Source organism: Petaurus breviceps, unplaced genomic scaffold, assembly GCF_028583685.1.
Source record: "Petaurus breviceps papuanus isolate PSGF00001 unplaced genomic scaffold, PetGlider_PUasm1.0 175, whole genome shotgun sequence".
NCBI classification, from domain to species: Eukaryota; Metazoa; Chordata; class Mammalia; order Diprotodontia; family Petauridae; genus Petaurus; species Petaurus breviceps.
The window spans coordinates 29,041,297-29,067,643 of NW_027185764.1; the positions used below are offsets into that span (position 1 = coordinate 29,041,297).

The 26,347-nt window shown below is 42.2% G+C and overlaps 1 protein-coding gene across 3 annotated transcripts in view; it reads left to right on the forward strand.

The window, feature by feature from the left end:
- Positions 1-25,972, forward strand: part of MRPS27 (mitochondrial ribosomal protein S27) — a 44,084-nt gene extending 18,112 nt beyond the window's left edge. For 2 of the 3 annotated variants that reach the window (XM_069084984.1, XM_069084983.1), the window contains exons 3-4: positions 20,805-20,875; positions 25,784-25,928. In XM_069084984.1, coding sequence (XP_068941085.1) covers positions 20,805-20,875; positions 25,784-25,846 — 134 coding nt within the window. In that variant the 3' untranslated portion in view covers positions 25,847-25,928. Of the gene's footprint in view, positions 1-20,804; positions 20,876-25,783 lie in introns of all 3 variants that reach the window. The other variant, XM_069084982.1, reaches the window with a different exon arrangement.
- The last annotated feature ends 375 nt before the right edge of the window (positions 25,973-26,347 follow it).

Here is a 26,347-nt window from a genome sequence, read left to right on the forward strand (position 1 = left end):
TATCTATAAAACAGCCTTCACTAATCCAGTTCCTCTATTCAGTATATGAGTAAGGTATCAACCAGCTTAACAGGAGCAGGTATTATTTTATAGGTCAGAGGTCAGGAACCATGATGCCCTTGGTGAAAGGACCAGGGGCTCTGATTCTTTTTACAGACTTTTTTGTGCTCATTATGTGGTGCCACGCCCTCTTTCCCAGGTTTTGTTTGTTTGTTTTAAAGTAGGGAAGTTGAACACTCAGAGTAGGGGGCCGTCTTTATTCTTGGTCTTCTCAGCTGTTCAGAAACTCCATGTTATGCTGTGAAATAAAAATTATGACAAAGAACTTGACTTGCTTAAGGTTGACAGTGAGAGGCAACATGGCATAGTGGGTGGAGAGCTGGCCCTGGAGTTAGGAATCAATCAGTCATCAGTCAGTAAACCTTTATTTAGCACTTACTATGTGCCAAGCACTATGCTAAGCACTGAGGGCTTTAAAAAAGGCAAAAGAGAAACCCTGCCCTCAAGGAACTTCCAGTCTAACTCAGGAAGACCAGAGTTCAAGTTCTACCTATGACACATAGTGTCTGTGTGACCCTGTGTAACAACAGTGCAATATTCAAAATGCCTGTGGTGGTTATAAATATGTTGGTATAATTATTAATCACAAAATGTAGCAGGCTCTTTACATGGGACATAGCCAGACCATTTATTCAAATACCAGAAAGCTGAGTCCCCAAACCAGAAAGTCAAAGCCATCACAGTAGCCAAAGAATTGGACACATAGTTAATGCAGTAAACACCCACATTATCAAGCCTTCAAAACATAACAGGCTCCCCCAGGCAAAGATCCTCCCCTCCTCACTCATGGTAACTGCTCAGCCTTCATGCTCTGACCCACCAAAGTTCCCGTCCCTGTCAGTCCTCAGTGGAAGTTCTGGCTGGCTCAAAAAAGAAGTTTGTGTGGCCGCTACCACTTCCAGTCACCTTGCTGGCTCCAGCCTGGCCCCTACTCACTCCGGCCCCACCCCTTCCTGCTGTGTCAGCAAGTTCAAGGGGCATGGAAGATCTTCAGATCCCATCACCATTACACCCTGCACAAGTCACTTCACTTCCCAATGCTGTAGGAAACTCTAAAACTCTAAGCTGAAGATCAGGTAGTAATCAGCATTGGTAGAGAAAATTCTGTACCTGGAGCTTCCTGTACTCATGAAGTCATAGGTGGGACCCGATAGCTGAAACTGTCTAAATGGCTGATGTCCTTCACTCTTGAAGAGGACCGAAATGACATCACTGTGTTGGGGTTGAGGTATAGTGTGTCTGACTGGCTGATCAGACCAGTGTGAGCTTGGAAGGCTGTACCACGGGTGGGGCACAAGTAGTCCCTGTGAACATTTGGAGTGGAGTGAGTTATAACAGAAATTGGGCAACTGATAACAAGAAAATCAGCCAATAGTACTCAAATAAATTGAATATTTTCTGTCTCCCTTTCAATGGAAAAACACTGCATGCAGAAATCGCCAACTTTGAGGTTATTTGCGTCACACAGATTATACTGTTATGATCTCCTAGAACTAGGGAGTCCAAGTGTCCAAGCTGATGAAATTCTACATCTGTTGAAACTCTGAAGTGTCCGGCTTACTGACATCTGCTCATCAGGCTGTTCTCATTCCCTGGGTTACATACATATTCTTTAAAAACCATGGGATTGTAATGACCTTGAACTAAAAGTGCCTTCCTTAGAAGAGGCTGCAGGCCCAGCCAAATAGTGTAGGGGACATGAAAGAAGAAGAGAACTAGACTGCACTACACAGAACCTCTGTGTGTGTGTGTGATATGTCGATTTAAATATACATACTATGTAGAGCACATGTTTCCTGTGTACATATGTATAAATATATCTAACTTATACTATGTTTTCTGTGCAGTGTGATTCTGGTTTTGTGTGTGTGTGTAGCTATATGTGTGTATAGATGTATGTACATTTTCCTGCTCATCTTTGGGGCTCCCACCCCAGAGTCCAGTCCATTTGATGACTGAATGAGGGCAAATTAGCCCCTGTTGCCCCTTCTATCTACAAGCTAACCCTAGGCTCCAGACCACGCTTTACCTTCACAAGTCATCCAACTGTCCATCCAAGGCCAGTCTGTTATCTCCCTGCCTCTAAGGGTCCCCACTTGGTACTTTACTGCTTGGTCATTCCTTTGCCCCCATTTCCACTTATTGATCGGGGCTCAATAATCAAATCAATAGTACCATTATTTCTGGAAAGAATTGTGTCACCATTCCTGTGACTCCTCAGATCAAAGAACATTTTCCCCGAAAACCATTTCCCTAATCGCGGCAGCTAGGTGACTGAATAGAGCACTGGGTCAGGAGTCAGGAAGACCCCAGTTCAAATTTGGCCTCAGACACTTAGCTCTTTAACTTTGGGGAAGTCGCTTAATCTGTTTGCCTCAGTTCCCTAACGGTAAAAGGAAGATAATAATAGCACCAACCTCCCACCTCGTTAATGAAAATCAGTTGAGATAATATTGGTAAAAACACTTAGTGTCTGGCACAGAGTAAACACTTAATAAATACCTTTTCGCTTATTCATTATATATTTATATCTTCATATATATTTATATCTACACAAATATACATATATATATGCACACACATACACTCAAGTAGACAAGTTCTACATAATGCATTATGGTTCTTTTATCTTTTCCTCCTTTTTCAGCTCATTTTTATGTGATAGTAATTCATATTCTTCCTTTCCCTCGCCTCCATCTTCAATTTCTTTTTCCTGTATCCTGCCAAGGAGTATCTGAAGTCAGAAGAAATAATCAGTTTCTGTATTTAAATGCCAGTTGGGACCGTAGAATGAGGAAGTAATGACATTGTGGAATGAGCAGATAGGAATTAATAAACAGCAAAATGCTGAGACTGTGTCTGAGCTGGAAGGGACCTCGGAGACCCTCTGCAGCATCCCCCAGGAGCGCTCATTGGGCCTCCCCTGGAAGACCTGATGCAGAATTCCCTGACACCACAGGTAGTCAATTTCCCTGCTGCACAGTTCTTCTGTTAATTTCTCCTTTACCTAAGTCACGCCCAAATCAGCTTTTCTGCCTCTTCTCCCCTTCCATTTCGGCCTCTGCAGGAATACCCTGCCTTAACATTTTACCTTTGATTGACTAGACTCTGGAGGCTCGGTTCTCTCCTTCCAGGCCAGCCCAGGGAGTGTTCTCAGAAGGCTGGGCGGCCAGCTCCCTCGTGCGGGCAGCAGGTGGCAGTGTGCACCTTACAGCCACACAGACCTCGTGGGGATGCGGGGGCTGGGCCAGGCCTGGCTGTGTCGGGCTGTGATTGGAGCTCCGTGACCCGGAGGGCCGTGAGGCGCCTGAGGCGGCCCCGCTCATTGGCCGGGCCGGGCGGGTGAGATGGGAGGCCGGCACTCACACCACGCGCATCAGGGCGCTTTGTGTGTGGTCCAGCCCTGCGGAGGGAGGGCTGGGGGATCTGCAGGGGGAGCGCCCGTGATCTCGAGGCTCCGCGGAACAGACCTGCTAGGCAGGGAGGCTGGGGAGCTCGGGCCCGCCCTCCGGGGCTGCATTTCTGTGCGCTGATGAGTGGGGCTCCCTGCACCCACAAAGAGCCTCCTGAATGTGGTGCTGTCAGGGGCTTGTCTTTGGGGTAAGCCATTGCTAGCACATAGTAGGCAGGCATTTATCAGAGCTTGTTGATCGATCGGTGGAACCTTCATGCTGTTGATGTACTTTACAATTCCAGATTTCACATTTCAATGTTTGAAACTGTTCTGTGGATCCCTATTGTTTGTTGAGCACAAATTCAAGACCCCTTAATCCTGCCTATCAAATGAAATTGTATTTGTAAAGTACTTGACAGAGGGACTGGCACACAGTAGGTGCTTAATATATGCTTGTTCCCTTTCCTTCCCGGCTCTACATTACTTTGCGGACTCTGTACCAGGTGTGAGCTATTAACCTTCCCCCTGCGACATGTGCCCTGCACTTTACAGCTTTTCTGCCTTTAATTAGGCTGTTCCCAATGCCGAGGAATGGGTGATAGATGGACGGGTGGGTGGATAGATAAGAGTTGGCAGATAAAGAAACAGGCAGGCGGGATGGCTAGAGTAGACAGACAGATGGGTGCACGGATGAGTGGGTGGATAGATAGCACATTGATTAAGCACTTACTTTGTGCAACGAGCTGGGCCAAGTGAGTCGATACAAAGATAAAAAAGCAAAACAGCCCCTCCTAAGGGAGGGCAGGCAGCAGAGTAGAGGGGAGCTCAGGGGACATGGAGAACTTACAGAGGCATTCAGGTATGGAATGGGAAAGCCTGGGCCCGGGCCAGATAAGGGAAAAAACTTAACAGTCAGCGCTCAGGGACCCAGGAATGGCCCTTTCCCCCACCTCCCTAAAAAGACCAGCTGGGGCCAGTAGGTGCACAGTGGATGGAGCCCCGGCCTGGAGTCAGAAAGGGTCTGAATTTAAATCCGGCCTCAGACAGTGGTGATCTGGGCAAATCACTTAATCTCCACTGCCTCCCAAAAATAAACAAATGCCAACTCAATATGTCACCTCCCCTCTCTTCCTGAATCTCTCCTCCCCCACCTCAAGTTGTCATCAATCTAGCATTTGGACCTGATACAGAACTACCTTTGCACCTTTTTAATGTATTTATCATGCACTGCAGAACTTTAGTTATTGATTAATGGGTCAGATCTCCTACTGGATGGGGGCCCATCAGGTTAAGGACAGCTTTTTCTCTTCCCTGTCTCCCCTCACTCCACCCCTAGCATGGTCCGAGCTCTAGCTACTTAGTGCTTTTTTTTTAGTATGGATCTGTGATCTTAATAGTTTAAAGAACTCCCTGTGAGGAAACTCCCTCTACCAATAGAGTTGAGCAGCTCTTCTGTAAATTTAATAGTCTTGGATCCATGTGACCTAACTGGCCCAGGTGACTTGTGTGCCAATCTATGGCAGAGGCAGAACTTTAACCTGGGTCTTCCTGACTCAGGCTTTCCCTACCCATTGTACCATGTTGCCCCTAAAGACATTTTTATTTAGTTTAATGGAAAATAGTTTTCTCTGGGAAGCACCTGAGGGAACTTGAATTAAAATATTAGTAACCATTCTTCTTGAATAGAAAGCTATACCTACTGCGCTATCTTCTCTAGAAGAGAAGTTCGGACACACAGGGTACGACGTTCTTGGGGGGTACTATAAAACCTCCTCCCCCAAGAGAAAGTGAATATAACTTGTTTTTGCCATATTTGGTCTTAAAGGGCCCATGATTTTCTTAGTATAGTTACTAGACTCCCTTTCCAGGCTCATTACCTGTATTACTCCCCTTGGTGCCCTCTCCACTACAGGCAGACTGACCTGTTGGCTATTTCCCTGACACAGCACTCCATCTCTGGACCTCTGCATAGACCAGGAACACTTCATCACCACCTCCAGGAAGTCCTAGCTTCCTTTAAAACACCTCTCAGGTGTGTCCTTTGATGAGACCATTCCAGATGGCATCAGACATTAGTGCTGTCTTCTTCTTGAAATTATCATGTTTTATTCTGTGTATTTGTCTATGTATGTATTAGGTATCAAGACAGCTAAGTGCTGTAGGGGATGGAGGGCTGGACCTGGAGTCAGGAAGATCCAAGTTCAAATCCAAACCTATCAGCTGTGTGACCCTGCTCAAAACACTTAACCTCTGTCTGCTTTGATTCCTTCAGCTATGAAATGGGGCTAATAACAGCACCTACCTCCCCTGGTTGTGGGGATAAAATAAGATAATATTTGTAAAGTACAGTGTTTGGCACATGTTGTCTTTTGTTCTCAAAGAGGACCACGATATCAGGAAGGTAATGCCACGACATGCAGATGAACTGTATTTAAGGGAGGGAGGGCTGTGCAAAGTCACCAGCCTCATTTTCTCCTCTGGAGGCGTCTGGGTCCAGTGGAGGGAGAGAAATCAGGACTACTGGAGGTGGCCCTGGATGCAGTGCGGAACCTTGCCCTTTTTAAGCTAAGATGTTTTCCAGGTCTTAGTTTGACTGAGGCAATACCCATTCATTGATCATAGGCACTTAATAAATGCTTATTCCTCTCTCCTCCTTCTTTTCTCTCCCTCCCTCCCTGTAGAGTTTAAGCTCCTTGAGGGAAAGAACAATTTATTTTTTCTGTCTCCAAATCTAGCACCCAGGATAGTGCCTTACACATAAGTCATTAATAAATATTTGTTGTTGAATTGAACAAAACAGTATTTGTAGTAGGATATAGGAGCCATTGTGGCTGAAAAAAAGTCACTGTCTGGCCATCTTCTCTGGATTTAGTGAGACTGGACTTTGCCGAATACACACAGTCCATTCACTAATTCAGTTCTTGAAGCTTTCCTTGATGGGTAGGACCTGCTTATACTCTGCTCTCATGTCCTTTGAGGGCCTAGGATGGTTGGTGCATCACAATAAGTCTTGGGTGGAGGTTTATAAACAAGGATATGTGGTCTACCCAAGAATAGTACTACTCCAGAATATTTGTGGCTTAATTAGTTATTAATTACTAATTAATTAGTTATTAATATTGATAGATAGTTGGAATGTTTATTAAAAGTGCTTACTGTGTACCAAGGACTGGGGATACAAATGCAAGCAGTCAAGAGAGTCCCTGCCCTCAGAGAGCTTATAATAAGGCAAGACAACATATACAAGGGAACTGGAAAGGAGAGAAGAATGGCAAGGTTTGAAAATGGGGCCTGGAAAGTGGCAAGGGGGCCTGGTTGAAGACAAGCTGAGGTGAAACCCCCTGCTCAGAGCCCAGCATCCCAGGGACAGAGTTCAAGGTTCTGGTGGGAAGGTGATGAAGATGATGGCCAGAATGCAGGAAGAATGGACCTGCTACATGCCCAGCACTATGCTAGGTGCTAAGAAGCATTCAAAGAAATCCTGCCCTCAAGGACCTTATTAGAGAGACACTGGTACCCCATATGAAACCATTACCAGCAATGTAAGGCAGCTTATTGTGAAGTTCTGAATTATGAGACAGATTCTGTAAACCCTTTTAGAATTCACAAAGGGAGAAAGGATTTATAGCAGAATGTCAACCTTTTGGAACTGCCCGTGGCTGCATACATAATGTAAGATACTGCATTTTCTTGCTGGCTGAGAATTATTTACACGCTTTGAAAATTTGCCTTTTCATCCTCTTTCCCTTTGGGTCAGCATTTTTCAAGTTTTTACTGTCTGGCTTCCCAAAACACCTCCCCCAAAAAAGGCCTGAGCCAGGATAGCTGCTAATGGCTAATTGGCTATGAAAGGAAGGTTGGGGGAGATAATGATTATGTGAAAGCAAATTCAGGCTAACCTGGAAGACTGAAAGAAGACTCCAAGCAATTTTGTCTTTTAGTTGATACAGGTGGCTGTAAAATCCTCAAGGAAGGAGAGTTGTAGGTTGGTCTGCAGATGTTCTTCCAAGGAAAGGACAGAAGGATGTGTCAGTTTGACTCCTAATTTTGTCTGAGAGTTCACAAGGGGCTAACTAAGCAAGGCCTAGCCATGTCACTGTGAGACAGGAGGCTTGGTAAAGGAGGAGTGGGAAAAGAAACAAGGAAAGAGAGAAGAAAGCAGGGCCTTTCACAGAGACTGGCAGAAGGCCACCAGGAACTGTCAGGTGCTTAGGAATCCTAGAACATCAGCACTGGAGGGAGCCTGAGAGGTGATGTAGACCAGGGGTTCATCACTGTTTTTTTGTGTTTTGAACTGTGGGCTGTGTGTGTGTGTGACCCTTTGGTAGTTAGATGAAGACTCTTCTGATAAACAATCTTCTCAGAATAATATTTTTTAAATATATAAATACAGAGGATTAAAAAGAAAACTAATTATGTAGAAACTTACCTTTTTTATTTGCTCTTTGGAGAGGGAAGGCAGGGCAATTGGGGTTAAGTGATTTGCCGAAGGTCACAAGGCTAGTAAGTGTTAAGTGTCTGAGGCTGGATTTGAACTCAGGTCCTCCTGACTCCAGGGCCAGGACTCTATTCACTGGGCCACCTAGCCACCCCTAAACTTACCATTTTCTAAAAAAAATTATGAGTCTCAAATTAAGAACCCTCAATCTAGTCCAACCTTCATATTTTACAAATGAGGAAATAGAACTTCAGGGCAAAATTATTGCCCAACATCATAGAGAGGCAGAAGAGGCAGGAATAAAGTCCAATCTCTTCGATTCCCAAATCCAGTATTATTTCTACCCTTACAATTTTCCTGAGTGGGAGGTGTTTTTTCTATCATCTACATAGTCACATGCTTATTATAGTGCCATACTCATAGCCATCAGATGCCTTGTTAATAATGTTATAATAATAAATATTAATGACATTTAAAATTTTTGAAGGCAGAGTTAAATGATTTGCGTAGGTTCACACAGCTAATAATTGTCTAAGGCCAGATTTGATCTCAGAAGAGTGATTCTTCCTAACCTCAGGCCCAGGATTCTACCCACTGTGCCACCTAGCTGCCCCTATATTTAATTAATAATAAATATAGTAATAATAAGAGTTACTGATCATTCCTCCCTGAAGCCAAGGAATGAAGGGAAGGAAGATATCTGTAATAGTTTAGGAAGTTGGGGTTGGTTTTTTTTGGGGGGGGGAGGGGAAGGTGAAACATCTGGAGGCTGACATTTCAGAAAAGGAAGAGTTGGTAATGTTTCCCCAGCACCCAACAGAAGAGGGGAGTATGAGAAGAGAGGAGATGGGGACAACCTGTTTTGGTTCAGCTTCATGGTCACTGTATGGGAAAGTAAGAAAGAAGGCAGTATGCAGGCATTCGAGGCCTAGGTCATTGAAAACGTGAGACCAGATGAAGCCTCATTCTCTGGTAGTTGTTAGAAACAACAATAACAAATAAAAATAGTAACAGCTTTTATATAATGCTTCAAGGTTTTTAAAGAGCTTTACATATGTGTTGTAGCAAACATCCTAGCACACCCAGGATGGCCTGCTAGAACAGGTTCTTTTTTTTTTTAAAGCAGTCGGGGTTAAGTAACTTGCTCAAGGTTACACGACCAGTTATTTCTGGGTGTGGTGCTAAGTATCTGTGCCCAGATTTGATCCCCAGGTCATCCTGACACTGCAGCCAGTGCTCTTACTCACTGAGCTACCTGGCCGCCCCTTAGAACAGGTTCTTTGATCTGCTTTTCTAAAGGAAAGATAACTTTAAAGGGGGTCAACAATCTTACTTGAATTACAGATAAGTAGAAAATAAGCACAGAGATTCAACAGACGGGGGAGCACAGATCAGGGGAGCACAAACATCTGAGTAGTGGGGGGGAGAGCTCTTAAAAAAAGGCTACTCAGAGTCCTGTCCAGGGAATCAAAAGGTGCTTCTCATGAGCGAACCCCCAATGTAAAGTACCAACCTCCCAGTATATATAGTTTTCAAATAGTAGTCTTAGAGCCAGAAGGCCTCACAATCCAGTAGCTCAGTGCCTAATTGAATAAGTACCAAGAGATATAAAAGCCTTTCCTAAAGCAAGCCTCCCCTAAGCAAGCTTCCTTTCAGGCAATGGGACTCAGGATGTATCACAGCTGGGCCGAAGCTCAAAGCAATAAGACATCCCAGATTGAACACGTGGTCATAGGCCTATTGATGGACAGGGAAGATCTTCATATTTTATTAACATTACAATATGTTATTTAATCCTCATAGCAATTATTATCCCCATTTTACAGGTGAGGAAACTGAGGTTGAGAGGTTAAGGGACTTGCCCAGGAGTCAGACAGCTAGTAATGTCTACGGTAGGACTCAAACTCAAGTCTTCCTGACTCTCTCAGTGATATGTGAATGAAGGAAAAGGTATTCGTGAAGTTTTTACTCTTCACCAGGCACTGTGACCACATTGAGTGGTTTTCTAGCAAGATTACTGGAAATAAGTTGGGGTTTGATTATAATTAATTAAATGATCATATTGTGATATAACATGGATTGGAGCGACATTATGTGGAGTATGTATTCCCTTTCATGCCATTCCAACAGGAAAGTGCTTTAGAAGCTGCTCACCAGAATTCAAGCAAAAATGCCACAACCCCAGACCACTGATAGCCCTAGACATCAGGAAGGTTTGCTGAGCTTCCCTCAGGACTATTTTAGGCAAATAAAGATCAAATCCCACTATGATGAGCTTAAAAGGCCATCACAATTGCCTTTGAATTTGGATTTTGTTGAAATGGAGACCTCTTGTCACACTACAAAGAAGGTGATTTTTAAGAATTTTTGTTTGCACAAGGTGGCAGGAGAGGAGTGTATGCTCAGAGGAGGAATGTCTTGCTACTGTTTTTTTAAATAGTAATACTGCTAGTGACTAAGTTTAAAGAAACTGGACTTAGAGACAGGAAGACCTGAGTTCAAATCTGGTCGAGGTACTTAAGAGCTCTGTACAACCTGGGAAAGTCACTTAACCTCTGTTGGCCTCCGAAAAAGGAAATGGCAAACCACTGCAGTACCTTTGCCAAGAAACTCCAAGGACAGTATTAATGTGCCGTGGCCCACAGGGCCACAAAGAGTTGGCTGCAATTGAACAACTAAACAACGATAGCACCTGTGTCCCAGGGTTTCTCTGAGGATGAAATAAGATAATATTTGCAAGGTAGTTAGCTAACCTCACAGTGATACTGAAAAGAGGCAGTGTGGGGTAGTGGTTAGGGCACTGAACTTCAAGTCAGAAGGACGCTCTGTGACCCAGGCAAGCCAAGTAACCTCTCCAGGGAGGGAGGGAAGTACTGTGAGCTGGGCCAACCTTTCTGGAAAGCACTTTGGAAGTTTGCTAAAAAAAACAGTGACTAAACTCTCTTCTCAGAGATACCCACTGCAAGGAGGGGGCGAGAGAGACATTGGGAAATATAGGTGATATGAATACAAAAGATATATATATATATATATATATTTAAAGTAAAAATAAGTGTTGAGGTCAGAGTTGGGAGAACTGGTTCAGATTTGAAAGAATTCACTTAGACCCTTTCTTTAGCCAATGGAAGCTTTATTGACACAAAAAGCATGCTGGCCTGAGATTTAGTAAGGAGCTAAACAGGAACTGATATAGGAAAAGCTCCCCAGTTATATAGACAGAAAGCTACACAGTTTGTAGGATGAGGATGTAATTTTTAGGGTTTCTAATGGGGGTTGGAGATTTAGGGACAGGATGAGGAAGATGATTTAGGATGAGGGGAGGGACACAAGGAATTCCATGGTCTAGGACAAGGGGGAAGTTTTATGGTATTGCAAGATAATGGAAGAGACTTTAGGGCACCTTCAGGTTAGAGAATAAATTTTCACAGAGTTTCACAAAGTACTGGAAAAGCAACCCTTAATATTATTTTTAACCCTTAGGGCACCTTTGTATCTATATTAATAACTTTTTTTTGAGGAGAGTGTTAGAATTCATAAGTGTTAGGGGTTTAAAAGACCATGGTTCAAGTCACTACACTACCTTAACTCATGCCTGGCACATAATAGGCACTATTTAATAATTATTTATTCAGTTGCCCTATGATCTTGGACTAGTCATTTAATGTCTCTGAATTTTAATTTCCTCAACATTAAACTGGGCATTAATATCCCCTGTCCTGCCTAAGTCATAGAATTGTGAGAGGAAAATGGTATAATAGCTGGGAATAACTGCTTGTAAACACAGTGTAAATGCAAAGTTGTTTTTTGGAGGGTCCTGGGGGGCTTTTACACGGTTTTGTTTTCTTTTAGTAAAGAATATTCCCTGACTTTCATTCCATGGGTTGATGGTGACTATGTCAGACATTTAGTAGCTGCTTAATAAATGTATGTTAATTGATTGATTGACTGTTAAATTGGAGAGTGCTTTTCAGATTTACATCTTAAAGGACAGAAACTACTTGAAGTACATTTGAAGAGCTATTATTTAATCATAATACTTCACTGATTTAACTTCCATAGGTATTTCACAGTTATCTTCTGCCTTTACTGTTTACCTCCAACCTAACCTGACCAAGGCCATATTATCTTACAGTACCCACTAGGTCAGAAACATCAGCCAGCTTTAAAATATTGAATTTCTGAAACTTCAAAAAACATCAGTATAGCAACTTTAAAAAGTTATCATTCTGTTAACAGTATTAACATATTGTTATTATATATATATATATATATCTAGATATGCCATAATATATGATAGCTATAATATAGTATTATAATATAATATATAATGTATATATTATATGTAATGTAATTATATGAACACATTAACATATCCTTTCTATAAAGTATTTTTATTAAAAGATTTGGTAAATCCATTAGATTTTCTAAAGCTGTTTTTAAAAAATAGTAGTTCTCCTTTAAACAGAATTTTTGGTAGAAAATATTGGCAGAATTGTATCAGTATGACTATAACTGGGACATTTCTTGCTGTTGTTTAGTTGTTTTCTTTTATGTCTAACTCTTCATGACCCCTTTTGGGCCTTTCTTGGCAGAAACGCTCAAGTGGTTTGGCATTTCCTTCTCCAGCTCATTTTACAGATGAGGAAACTGAGGCAGACAGGGTTAAGTGACTTGCCCAGGGTCACACAGCCAGTAATTGTCTGAGACCAGATTGAACTAAGGAAGATGAGTCTTCCTGATTCCAGGCTGGTGTTCTGTCCACTACACCACCTAGCTGCAACATAGAAATAGTCTTTTCCAATGGAGCTTGGTATTGTGATGATGTTGCTTCATTGTAGCAGCCTTTAATTAGTAGGATGTTACCACAGACTGATTTGGATTCAGAGCTGAAAATGAGAGCTCATCCCATTGGCTGAGATTTCAGTTTTACTGTATCATTTCACTGTGGAGGGAGATCTTTGGGTTGCTGGGTTAGGTCACCACCTCTCACTCTTGAGGTATGATGGAGGCTTCCTGAACCCTTCCCACCTCCTGTCAGTCTGACATTCGCATCTCTGACATCTGTTCCTCTCTAAGCCTTCTTGTTTGCCATCTGCTGCCACTCCTGGAGGTGACTGTGGCTTTGCTTTGTGTGTGTAAGTCTTCTGACTTCTCACTCCAATTAGTATATAGCTGCATAAGCCTGTTTCCAAATTTTCCGATATCAGATCAGTTTGTTTCAAAGGTTCTGGCACACATACACACCAAGTCTGTGTTCTGAGTTTGACTGGGTAAGCTTTTCCAGCTTCCACCATTTACTTCTAGGCATGTTTTATATCATCTGTAATTGCTTTTCACTTGCTTTTTCTCTCTTTCTCTCCCCCCCTCCCCATTTCTCTGTCCTTTCCTCCCTCCCTCCTTCTTTCTCCTTTCCTCCCTCTATCTCCTTTCCTCCCTCCTTCCCTCCTTCTTTCCATCCCTCCCCTCCCTCCCTCCCTCCCTCTCTTCCCCCTTCTGCCCCTCCCTCTCTCTTTCAATAATCAGGGTTAGGCGACTTGCCCAGAGTCACACAAAGTAAATGTCTGAGATTTGAATTCAGGTTCCCTTGATTCCAGGACCAGTCCTCTAGCTGCTACACTGGCTCAATTGCTTTTCTTCAGTCAAAAACCAAACAAACAGCATAATAGTATCAACTCAGAACAACAAATGATCCTGGTCTGTTTTATCCTCTTTAGACTTTCAGATCACAAATTCCAGGATGTGCCGCCCTGTACAATTTGGTCACTTTACAGTTCATCATGGTATCACTTTACTGAGGTATCCAAGAACCTTCAGGCACAGAAGGGTAGCGTTAAAAAAAAGAATGGGTTTGGAGTCAGAGGAGTTGAATTTGGATCCTACACCTACTTCCTAGTTAAGACATTTAATAAATCACTTCACTCTGGGCCTCACTTTCTTCCTCTGTAAAATGAAGTGGTTGGATGAGATATGACCTCCATGGCCCTTGCCTTCTAGATGTTTATCAGCCGAGTGAGAAACCATGTTTTATAAATATATAGGAACTAAAGAGATATGAAATTATTTAATGATTCTCTGTAGTTTCTGGTGTGTCCAGCAGCCCTCTTCCCTTTCCTGACTTTCCATATCACAGTTTTGTCCTAGAGATCCAGTGTACAAGGACCTTTTAAAAAAGGTCATCATTAAAGCCTTGGTGATGACAAAGAAGATTTCCATTTCTAATGAGAAGTCTTCAGAATCCTGGAGATGGGACCATAGACAATTATATATTTGAGCATGATTTTTTTTTTCCCAGGTAGTATATTTCCTTCAGCTTTAACACTTGGTAGTGTTCAGTGGATCATGCCATATAGAGTCTCTCAAAAATCCTATTGAAGTTTTAAGCCTTAATACCTTACAGCTATTTGGGACATCCAATATACATGCCCTGTGTGAGCTCATGGTATCACACATTTATTAAGAACTTGTTGTGGACAGCTCGCTGTGCTAAGCACTGGACGAGATGCAAATTTGACATAAGACCTGTTTTCGTGAAGTTTACAGTCTAGTGGGGGGGGAGGGTGTAGTGCTACACTCACTGTAATAAGAAATGTATAATAATAAGTATATGAGAGAAGGGCAAGCAGAGTGATGAGATCCAAGAAGAGAGAGGTCATTGTCAGTTGGGTGAGGTGGGCCTGGGATTAGGGAAATTACGTGAAGGAGATAGTGTTTGATTTGGACTTCACAGTGCTAATAGTAATTTAAAAGGTGAGTGGGGATAGCAGAGCAATCCAGCAGAGGGAAAAGCATGAGTGAAGGTGGAGAGTCAGGGAATGTACAGGGCATGGATGATGAGTGAACCAATTTGGCAAGAACCTGACATACACGGAGGGAAGTAAAAATGAGATAGGGTTAGATAGATAAAGGACCACCATTTTGTGGAAGACCTTGAGAGGCTAAGGAAGCCTTGGCAGGGGTTCTTCACCATATCTCTGTCACCCCTTTGCCAGTGTGGCAAAGCCTCTGGACCACTTCTCACAATTTTTTTAAATGCATAAAATAAAAGACATAGTCAATAAACATTTTTTAAATATCTGCTATATTCCAGAAACAGTGCTAAGTACTGAATTATAAAGAAAATCAATTATATTGGTATAGTTACCAAAATTCTTTTTAAAAAATCATGAACCCCAGGATAAGAAACACTGTTTTAGAGAGTATTGAGTAGAGAGAAATGCTCTGATCAGATCTCTGGGTAAGGTTAAGTGTTCTGACTGTTTCATGAAGATTGGTTTGGAAGGTAGGGATGAGGTAGAAGGACCTGCTGGGAGGAGAAGTTATTACAAGTAGCCCATGAAGTTGGCCCTGAGAAGATACACTAGAGCCTGGCAGCAGGAATATAGAGGAAAGGATGAAAATGACATTGAAGAGGTGGAATCAGCAAGGCTTATGGACTGGTTGGCTGTAGGAGATAAGGAAGAGAGAAGAACACAGGCTAAGGTAACACCAAGGTCTCAGACGGGGAAGATCGGGTGAATGACAATATCACTGACAAAAAGAGTGAAGTAAGGAGAAGCAGCTGGTTTTGAGGAAAAGAAAATTCACTTTGTGACGTGTAGGGGTTGACGTGGAAACATTTTTCAGGTAGTTAGAGGTAGATAGAGCTATATAGGACATAAGGGCTGGGTTGTTAACTTGTTCATTTGAGTAGAGGTGATAATTGAAGCCATTGGAGTCAGTGAGATTACCAAGGAAGAGGAAAGAGAGAGAGAGAAGAGGGTTGAAGACACAACCTTGGGGACCTCCCACCTTAGGGAGGACTGTTAGGCCTGGGTCTTAGCCCCTTTAACTACACTTTTCCACAGGAATAATGATTATACTCCCTTTCCAACATCCAGTGGAACTGATTTTCTGTACCATTCAATTTGACATGCAGACATTTTCTGTCTTTTTCTTTGATTGTTAAATTATTTGTAAGTCTTGTCTCCCCACTCACAGACCATGCCTTGGTCCACAAAGCCATATCCACAAAGCCATATCCATATCCATATCCTCCTTTACTACCTAGCACTAGAAGGCACCTGGTAAGTATGTACTGAATCATCACCATTAGCTTTGGTTTCCTTAAATAAGAAGGCATTGACATCCTGACTGATGTTTCTTGGCACAATTACCTGAAGTCTTGTGAACAAGTGGTCAGTAATAACTTCAGGTTTTATCAGGGTTAAAAATTCCAGTCCACTTTTTTTTTTTGGCTTTGCTAACCTCTGTTCATCAAATGTATGTATGACTGTGAGAGTTGGACTATAAGGAAAGTCGAGCACCACAAAATTAACGCTTTTGATGCTTTCGAATTGTGGTGCTGAAGACTTTTGAGAGTCCCTTGGACAGCAAGGAAGTAAAATCAGTCAATAATTAAAGAAAATATATCAGGCTATTCACTGGAAGGTCAAATACTGAAGCTGTAGTTTAAATACTTTGACCACAAAATGAGAAGATGTTGGGCAAGATTGAAGGTAAAAAGGGACGGCAGAGGATGAGATGAATGTAGTGTCATGGAAGCAACCAACATGAACTTGGACAGACTTTGAAAGCTCATGGAGGATAGGAGGGCCTGGCATATTGTGGGCCATGAGGTCACAAAGAGTTGGACACGACTGAACAGCAACATTCATCAGTTATAAAGTTGGGGAGTGTGTGTGAATGATGAGCTAAATAATGATAAACTAAGGTCGTAAGATCATAGATTTTGACCTCAAAGGGACCACAGAGGTCACCCAGTCCAAACCTCTCCTTTTCCAGATGAGGAGACGGGCTCAAAGAGGTTAAATAAGGATGCAAATGCAGATCATCTGACTCTATCCAACACTCTTTTTGACATGCCACATACCACTATCTCTGCAGACCAGGCTTCTCTGACCACTGGAAGCTCACTGACATCTGGAATCTTGACCAGAAATGCTTGAGTCAGGGACCCACAGTCAGTGGTGCTGGACTGGCCTTTACATGTGGCAGCTGCCCTTATACCATCTCCAGTTCCCTGCCTCATTCATCATACCCAGCACTGTAACATGAGATGATTGGTTCCAGACTATATTTAGAGGCAAACCTTGCTCTGTCTTGCGTTATGCTAATGCTATTCATCTGATACTGCAGCTGTTAGCTATCTAAGGAGAAAGCTTAGTTCCACTTGACTGAAGGCTGCCTGCCATCAGTACAGATTAAAATGGTACCTTGAGTTACTTTACAGGATGATCTGACAAGCCCACTAAATCCAGAATATCCCTCATACTGAGCATTTCCAGTGGCCCATTTGCTGCTGTATTTGAAGAGTAGATTCCTGTGCTATCCTATCCCTTTAAGTCCACATTCCTTAAGCAAGTATGAATGATTCCCCCTTTCTATTTCATATCACCCTAAAATGAGGACCACTGTTTTGAAAGTCATCTTAAAAACCTTGCTTCCTCTAGTTTTCACTCTAATCTCATTAATAGATAAGTGCCCAAATTTAGCCGTGCTAATTGGCCTTAACTCTTATTCATGTTCAGATTTTATGGATTTATTTGCCTTTGAAATGATTTAATATTTGAGTATTTAAAAAGTCACACGAAAAATTAATTCCTTATATACCCTTCTAGCATTAAAGGTAATTTAATGTTTAAATTTCTAACTCCTCACTTTTGGCTGTTTAATCCTATAGAACTCCTGTAAAATATCCAAAATAGGATGGGGGGGGGTGATTAGCGTGAAATGCACCTTTCCAGCCTTATTTCATTCTGTCACCATCACATACTCTGATTCACTTAACTCTAGCTTTCCCCTCCTTGCCTCCCCGACCTGACCCCCCCCCCCCCCAAGCTCTTCCTGAATGTGGAACACATTGGCACTGGCTCCTGTGTGAAATTCCTTTTCTCTTGCTCTTCTAATCAGGTTGAAAAACAGATGAAAATATCCATGTGTTTTTGCAGCTTATTCATAGAAGAGGGGAGGAGGGGAGGGAGGGAGAGAGTTGATATTATTTTAAGATTAATATAGGATGTATTCTTAATAACACAGTCTCATGAATAAACCCCTTCAAAAGTCTATGGTTACTTTCCATATAGAAAATACTTTTGCTATTGTTGTTTTAAAGTAAAATCTTCTCTTACAAGTTATAGGATACACTATTATTTCATGATATTCCATGACACCTTGCCAGCTGGTTTCTGTTTCCTGTCACACTGATTTTTCTTAAAAAATACATATTTAACCACGGTTCTTTTCTGATGTATAACCTCACCTAGGCCCTTGTGCATCTCTAGAATCCTAATCTACTCTCTGATTTATCTTAATTTCCACTTTAGCAGACTCATCCAGGTGGTGGGCCTGGAGTCTCTTAGAACACTGTGTCACCCTGGGCACACCAGTTGTGAAATGAGGATCACAATAGCCCTTACCTCTCAAGGTTGTGGAGAGGATCAAATGAGATAATGTTTCTAAAGCCCATAGCATATAGTAGGTGTCTAATAAATGCGTTTTTCCCTTTGAAATATTCAAAAATTTTTTCATCTCCTTAAACACCTAGGCTCAGACGCTTACTGACTGTGTGACCCTGGGCAAGTCATTTAACTCTGCCTCCATTTCCTCGTCTGTAAAATGAGCTGGAGAAGGAAATGACAAACCACTCCAGCATCTTTGCCAAGAAAACCCCAAATGGGGGCCATGAAGAGTCAGACATGACTGAAGACTGAACAACAATAAAAATCCAGTGATTCGGCCTACTTCTACACCTAGATCAGAGAATTTAACCTTCTGCTTTACTGTGTTGATTAAGGCCCTCTGATGTTAGCTCCCTTTACTTCCCTGTTCTGCTCATAACTTTTCAGCATCACTTCCCATCCTCTTTATTCCTGTCTCTAGGGTCTTCTACTATGGGCCTCTTTCTGTCCCATCTGTACTCTTACATCCTCCTTCCCCTTCCTCACCTGTCCTCAGCCATCATCCCCCCCTTCTCTGTCATGTATCTTCAGTCTCTTTCTCTCCATTGGTTCTTTTCCATTGGCCTGAGAACATGCTCAGGTTTCCCCAATTCCCCCAAAGTCTTTCTATCTCATCCAGCTACTGATTCATCTCTACTTTCCCCATCACAGTGAGACTTCTTGAAAAAAGTGTTCTAGACCTGGTACCTCAACTCATGTCCTTGTAACCTGTCGTCACTCCCTACCTTTGTGCTGAAATCTTTCTCTCAAATGTGGCCTCCTCATCGCCAGATCCTTTGCAGGTTGATTCTTTGTTTTTGTTTGTTTTTTTTAGGTCTCATTTGCCCTAGCCACCCTGTAGCATTAGATACTGACGCTCTCCTGGATGTTCTCTCCTCCCTCAGCTTCAGAGAGACCACACTCTCCTGATTCTTCTCCTTCTCTAAAGGTCTGTTCTCTGTCTCTCTGTTATTGGCTTCTTTTCCTCTTCTCAAACTTTTACAAGGTTCAGTCTCGGGAACTCTTCTTTATTTCTCTCATACTCATCAACTGTGTGATCATGGGCAGGTTGCTTAATTTCTCTGGGCCTCAGTTTCCTCATTTGTCCAATGATACCACTAGTTTCTACCTCAGAGGGTTGCAGAGATAATGTCCATAAAGCCAACTTTAAAGCACTGCTTTTTAAAAACATCTGTCATCATCTTCATCATTCTTCTCATCCTTTCCCTTGGCAGCTCATTTCCCTCCACAATTTCAGGGATCTTCTCTAGCCAGATCACTACCAAATCCCTCCAGATCCAGGCCCAAGTGTCTTGTCTACCAACAAGGCACCCATTCTCATCCAGATGTTCTTCCTGCAGCTCAAACTAAATGTGTCTGAAACCAAATGTTTCCCTAAAACCCTGTTTCTCCTGATTTCCTTGTTTCTCTCAGGGGCACCAATTTCCTACGTCTGAAGTTTCTGTGTTATCTCTGTCATTTCTCTTTATTACCTCCCATTCTCAGTTTTGCCTCTCAGGTCTGTTTCCTCCTCCCTCTTCCCCCAACAGCTAACCTTGTATAGTCCCTCATAACTTCCTGCTTGGAATACTGCCATGGCTTCTTATTGGAAGTCACTCTCAGGGGCGGCTAGGTGGCGCATTGAGTAGAGCACAGGCCCTGGAGTCAGGAGGACCTGAGTTCAAATCCTGCCTCAGACACTTAACACAAAACTAGCTGTGTGACCTTGGGCAAGTCACTTAATCTCAAGTGCCCCTCCAAAAAAAAAATGACAATGGAAGTCACTCTCATGCCACACTCCCTTAGCTCAGGTTCCACGTGGGGATGAAAGAACGTACTGGAAAGCCATTGAACCATTAGCACAAAGAGGTTTGCTCTGCCCTAACACCACAAGAATATGTAACAAGTATACAGGTGCTTGGCTTCTCTGGATGTGTCTCCCCATCTCCGTTCTCCATGGAAACATGTCTAGTCATCCAGGCAAGATACAGTGAAGGACATAGGGACTTGTGTGGTCTTCAGAAAGTCACTGTCAGAGGGAAGACTTTTGGTTTTTTTGCCTTCAGATGCTCTGGAAGCAGCTTAGGAAGAAGGCAGAGTCCCCTCCCTCCATGTGTCCCCAAGCCGCCGGTCCCCCCCCCCCCCTTTTGCTTTTTTTTTTTTTTTAGAGAAAGCTAATCCTAATAGAAAGAAGAAAAGAAGAGAGGCCTGAGCTTGCACTGTGTGATAAATAGATAGAAAGAAGCTGCTTCAGGGAAAGCTGATAAATATTAGTTCTTTCACACTTTGTAATAGGTCTTCCCACTTCCACTCTCTTCCCCTTTTCCCCAGTCAGCTAATCAATAAACATTTAAGTGCCTACCATGTACTAGACACTGTCCACATTTACCTTCTTTAAGAGAGTATATAAATGTTAGTAATGTTATTATTGGACAGTGATGTCTGAACAAAATGATTTTTTTTTTTGTTTTCACAGCTGACCTGGCCTCCTTAATGGATAGAACATATGAGAAAAAGCTGCCTGTCAGTTCTTTGACAATTTCACGGGTAAGATTTTTTTTTTAATTTAAAATATGTTCCTCATATAAATGACTGGATGCAAAAAATGAGCAATATAGGTCCTTAAAATACAAGACATTAAACACTTATTTGGCACCTACTATGTGCCAAAACTGCTAAAATCTGAAGAAAGGCAAAAAGCATCCTCTGTTTTCAAGAATTTAATCTAAATGAAGAGACAACTGGAGTCAGGAAGGAAGGCCTGGGTTCAGATTTGGCCTCAAATGAGTCCTAGCTGTATGTCCTTGGGCAAGTCACTTCACCGTGTTTGCCTCAGTTTCCTTATCTGGAAAATGAGTTGGAGAAGAAAATGGCAAACCATTCCAGTATCTTTGCCAAGAAAACCTCAAATGGGGTTATGAAGAGTCAACTGTGACTGGAATGACTGAACAGCTACAATTACAAACAAGCTGGATACAGGATAAATTGGAGATTACCAAGAAAAGGGAGAAACCAGATTTAAAGGGCTGGGAAAAACTTCTGGTAGTAGGTGGGATTTTATCTGTGATTTGAGGGAGCCAAGAGGAGGAGATGAGAAGGGAGAGCAGCTCAAGTATGTGACTTTATACTTGTTTGTAAATACTTTGTTGTGAGTGAGGGAAACATTTTTCATTCCTTCAATATGGGGGTGGGAGGAGAAGAGAAGAGAAGGAGAAATGTTTTTCAACCGTGTCTGATTCTGTGATCCCATTTGGAGTTTTCTTGGCAGATACTGGAGTGGTTTACCATTTCCCTCTCCAGTTCATCTGACAGATGAGGAAACTTGAGGCAAACAGGGTGAAGTGACTTGCCCAGGGTCACACAGCTACTATGTGTCTGAGGTCAGATCTGAACCCACCTCTTCCTGACTCCAGGCTTGGCTCTGTGTCCACTGCCACCAGCTAGTCCCTAAACTTCTCAGTGCCCCAGGCAAATCTACGAATTTAGGAGAAAATGCTAATGAGCATTGTTAGGAGAAGTTTTTCCCTGGGAAGTTTCTATTACTGGGAAATCCCAAATCCAATCTAAAAAACCTAATCAAATAAACAAAAAGATATAGGAGAACCATTATAAAGAGTTGGCTAGATTTGGAATCAGAGAGCTTGGATTCAGAGCCTGACTCTGTTATGTGTGTGACCTTGGACAAGTTCCTTAACCTCTCCCAGCTTCTGTTTTCTCATTTATAAAATGAGAGAATTTTACTAGCCAATCCTGACAATTCTAAGTCTTATGACATAGAATATGCACATTTTTTTTTTTAGGTTATGACTCTTAGGAATGGTGGTCATGTGCTGATTTATTCTTTAAAAAATTTTCCTAAGCTCTGATGTATTACTCTTTATTCAATGTGGGATTTAAAAAAAAATGTTTATATCTCCTAGGAAAATAATAATACTTTTTTGTATGTGGAAAGATCTGTAAAACTGAATATTGTCATTCTTAAATAATTCATAATACCTTGGTGAAAACTAATCTTTATGCTTCAGTATTTTCCCTCTCTGAGCCATCCTCCACAGGGGAAAGGGAATGAGGGTGAAGGTAGGGAGGGAATAAGCATTTATTAAGCTAGGTAGAGTCAATAAAATTCCAGGCCTGGAGTCAGAAAGACTCATCTTCCTGAGTTCAAATCCAGCCTCAGACACATAGTAGTTGTGTGACTCTGGGCAAGTCACTTTACCCTGTTTGCTTCAGTTTCCTCATCTGTAAAATGAGCTGGAAAAGGAAATGGCAAACCCCTCCATTATCTTTTCCAAGAAAACCACAAATGGGGTTATGGAGACTTGGGCACAACTGAAAAATAACCTTTTCTTTTTTAAGTGCCTATGATGTACTAGATACTGTGCTAAATGCTTTACCAATTTTATCTCATTTGAGCCTCACAACCACCCTGGAAGGTAAATACTATTATTATCCCCATTTTACAGTTGAGGAAGCTGAGGCAGGCTGAGGTTAAGTGACTTGCCTAGGGTCACACAGCTAGTAAGTCTCTGAGCTTGCATTTGAACTTAGGTCTTCCTGATTCCAGGCCCAGCGCTCTATCCATCGCACATATCCAAGTTAGTATTCCTAAAATAAGTCTGACCATGACACTTTCTAGCTCAAAAACCTTCAGAACCTTCTTCATTGCCTCCAGGATAAGATATAAGCTCTTCTGTTTGGCCTTTAAAGTCCTTTACGACCTGTCTTCTACTTAATCTTTTTCCTGCTGCACCCCCATCCCCATCCCCATTCTCACCCCCACCCACCTTCGTAGACTCTGCATTTCAGCCATCCTGGCCAATTAGCCATTCTTTGAGCTCTGCCTTTCAATCTTCTATCTGTTCCTGCTGTCTGCCCACCCTCCCCAGCCTGACTCTCATGCCTGGAATCCCCTTCCTCCTCCCTCCCAGCTTCCTTCAAGGCTCCACTTGGGCTCGATTCCTACCCAAAGTCCTTCCTGATCCACTTAGTTATTAGTGCTGCCTCCCTGTTCAAATTACTTTGCTTTTGCTTATCTGCAGTATACCTAGAATGTAATCTCCTTAAGAGTAGGGATTGTTTTGTTTTTGTCTTCGGAGACCCATTATCTGCCAGCACAGAGCCTTGCATTAGTAGTAAGTGCTTACTAAATGTTTGCTAAATTGAATTGGGTTGAAGGAGCACCTGAATAGGAATCCAGAGACCCAGGGCCCAGTTTCATCTGTGCTGTGTAACCTTAGGAAGCACTTAGTCCTTCTGGGCTTCACCTTCCTCCCTGGTAAAGGGAGGATAATGATGCCTTGCCACAGTGAGATGATGGATGGGAAAGAGCTTTGCAAAAGTAAAAACCTTCCATACAGATGCAAAGTGGAATCACCAAGGCTCTTAACCTGGGGACTCAGAATTTGTTTTTTAAAAAGAAATTTTATAATTATATTTCAATATAATTGGTTTCCTTTGCTTTTTATTCAATTGATTTAAAAACATTCTTCCGAGAAGGGGTTCAGAGGCATCCTCAGATTGCCCAAGGAGTCAGTAATACAACAAAGGTTCAGAATCCCTGATCTAGAAAAAGGAAGGAAGGGGAAATAGCGTCCATTTGCACTTCTCTCCTTTCTGCCCCCTGGAGATTTTTCTTCTAGCAGGCAAACAGTATATTCAGTCTTAGAGAATCTTAAGATACAAGAAGGGGTTTGAGGGACCACCTAGTCATCTCTTGCCAGTTGTTGGAAGGGAGAAGAAAAGCAGAGTTAAGTCATTCTAACTTCATCCATGAGATCCCTGATACTATTGGGAAGACTCTCCCCTTCCCACCCACCCAACTGCTAACCTCTGGCTCTTTCTGGCTTTAACAATTGTTCATGAACATCTCCTCCTGACCCTGATCCCATTGCCCCATGTTCCTTTCTAGGAATCCACACCAAAGAGTAATTAACAGGGCCTTGACAAAGCAGCCTAGGAGCTATATATTACCCTTCTGATTTTGGGGTGGGGCCCACCTGAGGTTGGGGGTTTTTTTTGCTAAAAAATTTTTTAACCCTAATTAGGTAGCAACCACAAACTAGTAGACCCGTAGAACGTAATCATTGTTAAGTCATTTTTCAGTCATGTCCGACTCTTCATGACCTCATTTAGGATTTTCTTGGCAAAGATACTGCAGTGGTTTACCATTTCCTTCTCTAGCTCATTTTACAGATGAAGAAACTGAGGCAAACTGGGTTTAGTGACTTGCCCAGGGTCACACAGCTACTAAGTGTCTGAGGTGGGATTTGAACTTAGTTCTTCCTGATTTCAGGCCTGGGGCTCTTTTTACTGTGGAACCTAATTACTTTTTTGTAATTTGAATGCCTCCGGTGTTATGTCCTGAATCATGATATGAATTGATACAGAGCAAAATAAGCAGAACCAAGAAAACAACATACACATTGACTGCAATTATATAAATGAAAAGATCACTAAAGGAAGGCTGAACCCTGAGAAATCTAGGTGTCAAAGGGGATAGAGCAATGGACCCGGAGTCAGGAAGACCTGAGTTAAAATCCATCTTCACATACTAACTGTGAGACCCTGGGTGAGTCACTTATCCACTGTTTGCATCAGTTTCCTTGTCTGTAAAATAGGGCTACTTCCTAGGGTTGTTGTGAGGACCACATGAGACAATTTTGTAATCACTCACTTTGCAAAGCTTAGAAGCAATATATAAATACTAGCAATTATAACTGAAAAACCAGGGATGGTCCTAGAGAACAGATAATGAAACATGCTTCCAGAGGCAGACATCTGCCAGGGCAGATATTGTCAGATGTAGTCATTGGTATCAATCAGATATTGGTCAGATGTAGTATTGGTGGGTTTTGCTTAACTGTTTTTCTTATTGCTTTTGTTACAAATGAGGGTTTAATTCCAGGATTGCAATGATGTAACCAGAAATGACAGTAATGTTAAAACTAAACTTTGGGGTTTGTTTTTTTTAGTCTGGCAGTCCTGATCTGTGCTTTCTTTTCTTTGGAGTAGTAAATGCTTGGTACAAAGAATCCCTTTACCAATGCACATGGACAACTGCTCTGCCACTTATATAGATTTAGAGAGTTTCTGTGACTTTGCCCACTACACCACATTGCCTCTCAATAAAACTTATAAGGGAAAATTTTTTTTTTTTTAATATCCAGGGTGGGGCGGCTAGGTGGCACAGTGGCCAGAACACCAGCCTTAGAGTCAGGAGGACCTAAGTTCAAATCTGGCCTCAGAGACTTACTAGCTGTGTGAGCTGTGTGACCTTGGGCAAGTCACTTAACCCTAATTGCCTCTCCCCTTGCCCCCCACCCCCAATATCCAGTATTTTCCGGGATGAGATCTGTTGGGTCAGAGCTTTTCCAATACAGCTGTTGACCCTCAGTGAGGCTGTATTTTTAAGGCAATTGTTAATCTGTCTTTAGTTTTCCCTTTTTTCTCTTACAGTTCGTGGACAACATTTCATCCCGAGAAGAGGTAGACCATGCTGAATATTACCTTTACAAGTAAGTTTTTTGTTTCCTGCATTTTTACACCTGAACTGACCATGCCATTCATTTGTTCCTAAGCCACTGGTGCTTTGTTGAGTGGTATTAGTCCTTTGAAGAGCTGTGCTAACCACTGTGTTCAGGGGAAGGCCCTGGCTCCTGCATAGCTTTTTAGTCATTTCATTCCTCAATTTCTTTAACTTTAAAAAAATATATTTTAAGTGAATCCTACCTTGCCAGATGAAGAGAAAGAGAACGTTGGGCTGTCATCTTCATAGGAAAGGACAGTCAGCAGAATAAGCTCATTTACTATCCCTTTTGTCAAAATCAATCATTATTTTCATGTTTTGACCCTGTATTACTAAGGCTTATGTACCTTGACTAGATCATTATCCTTCATAATAGAGCTATAATATAAGCAATAGTATTTTTAGGCAATAATTCAGGCAAGGATGCTAAAGAAACCATACAAAGACGTCTACTGAAGGATGCTTAGGAGTTGGCAGCTGTCTTTTTCTGATGG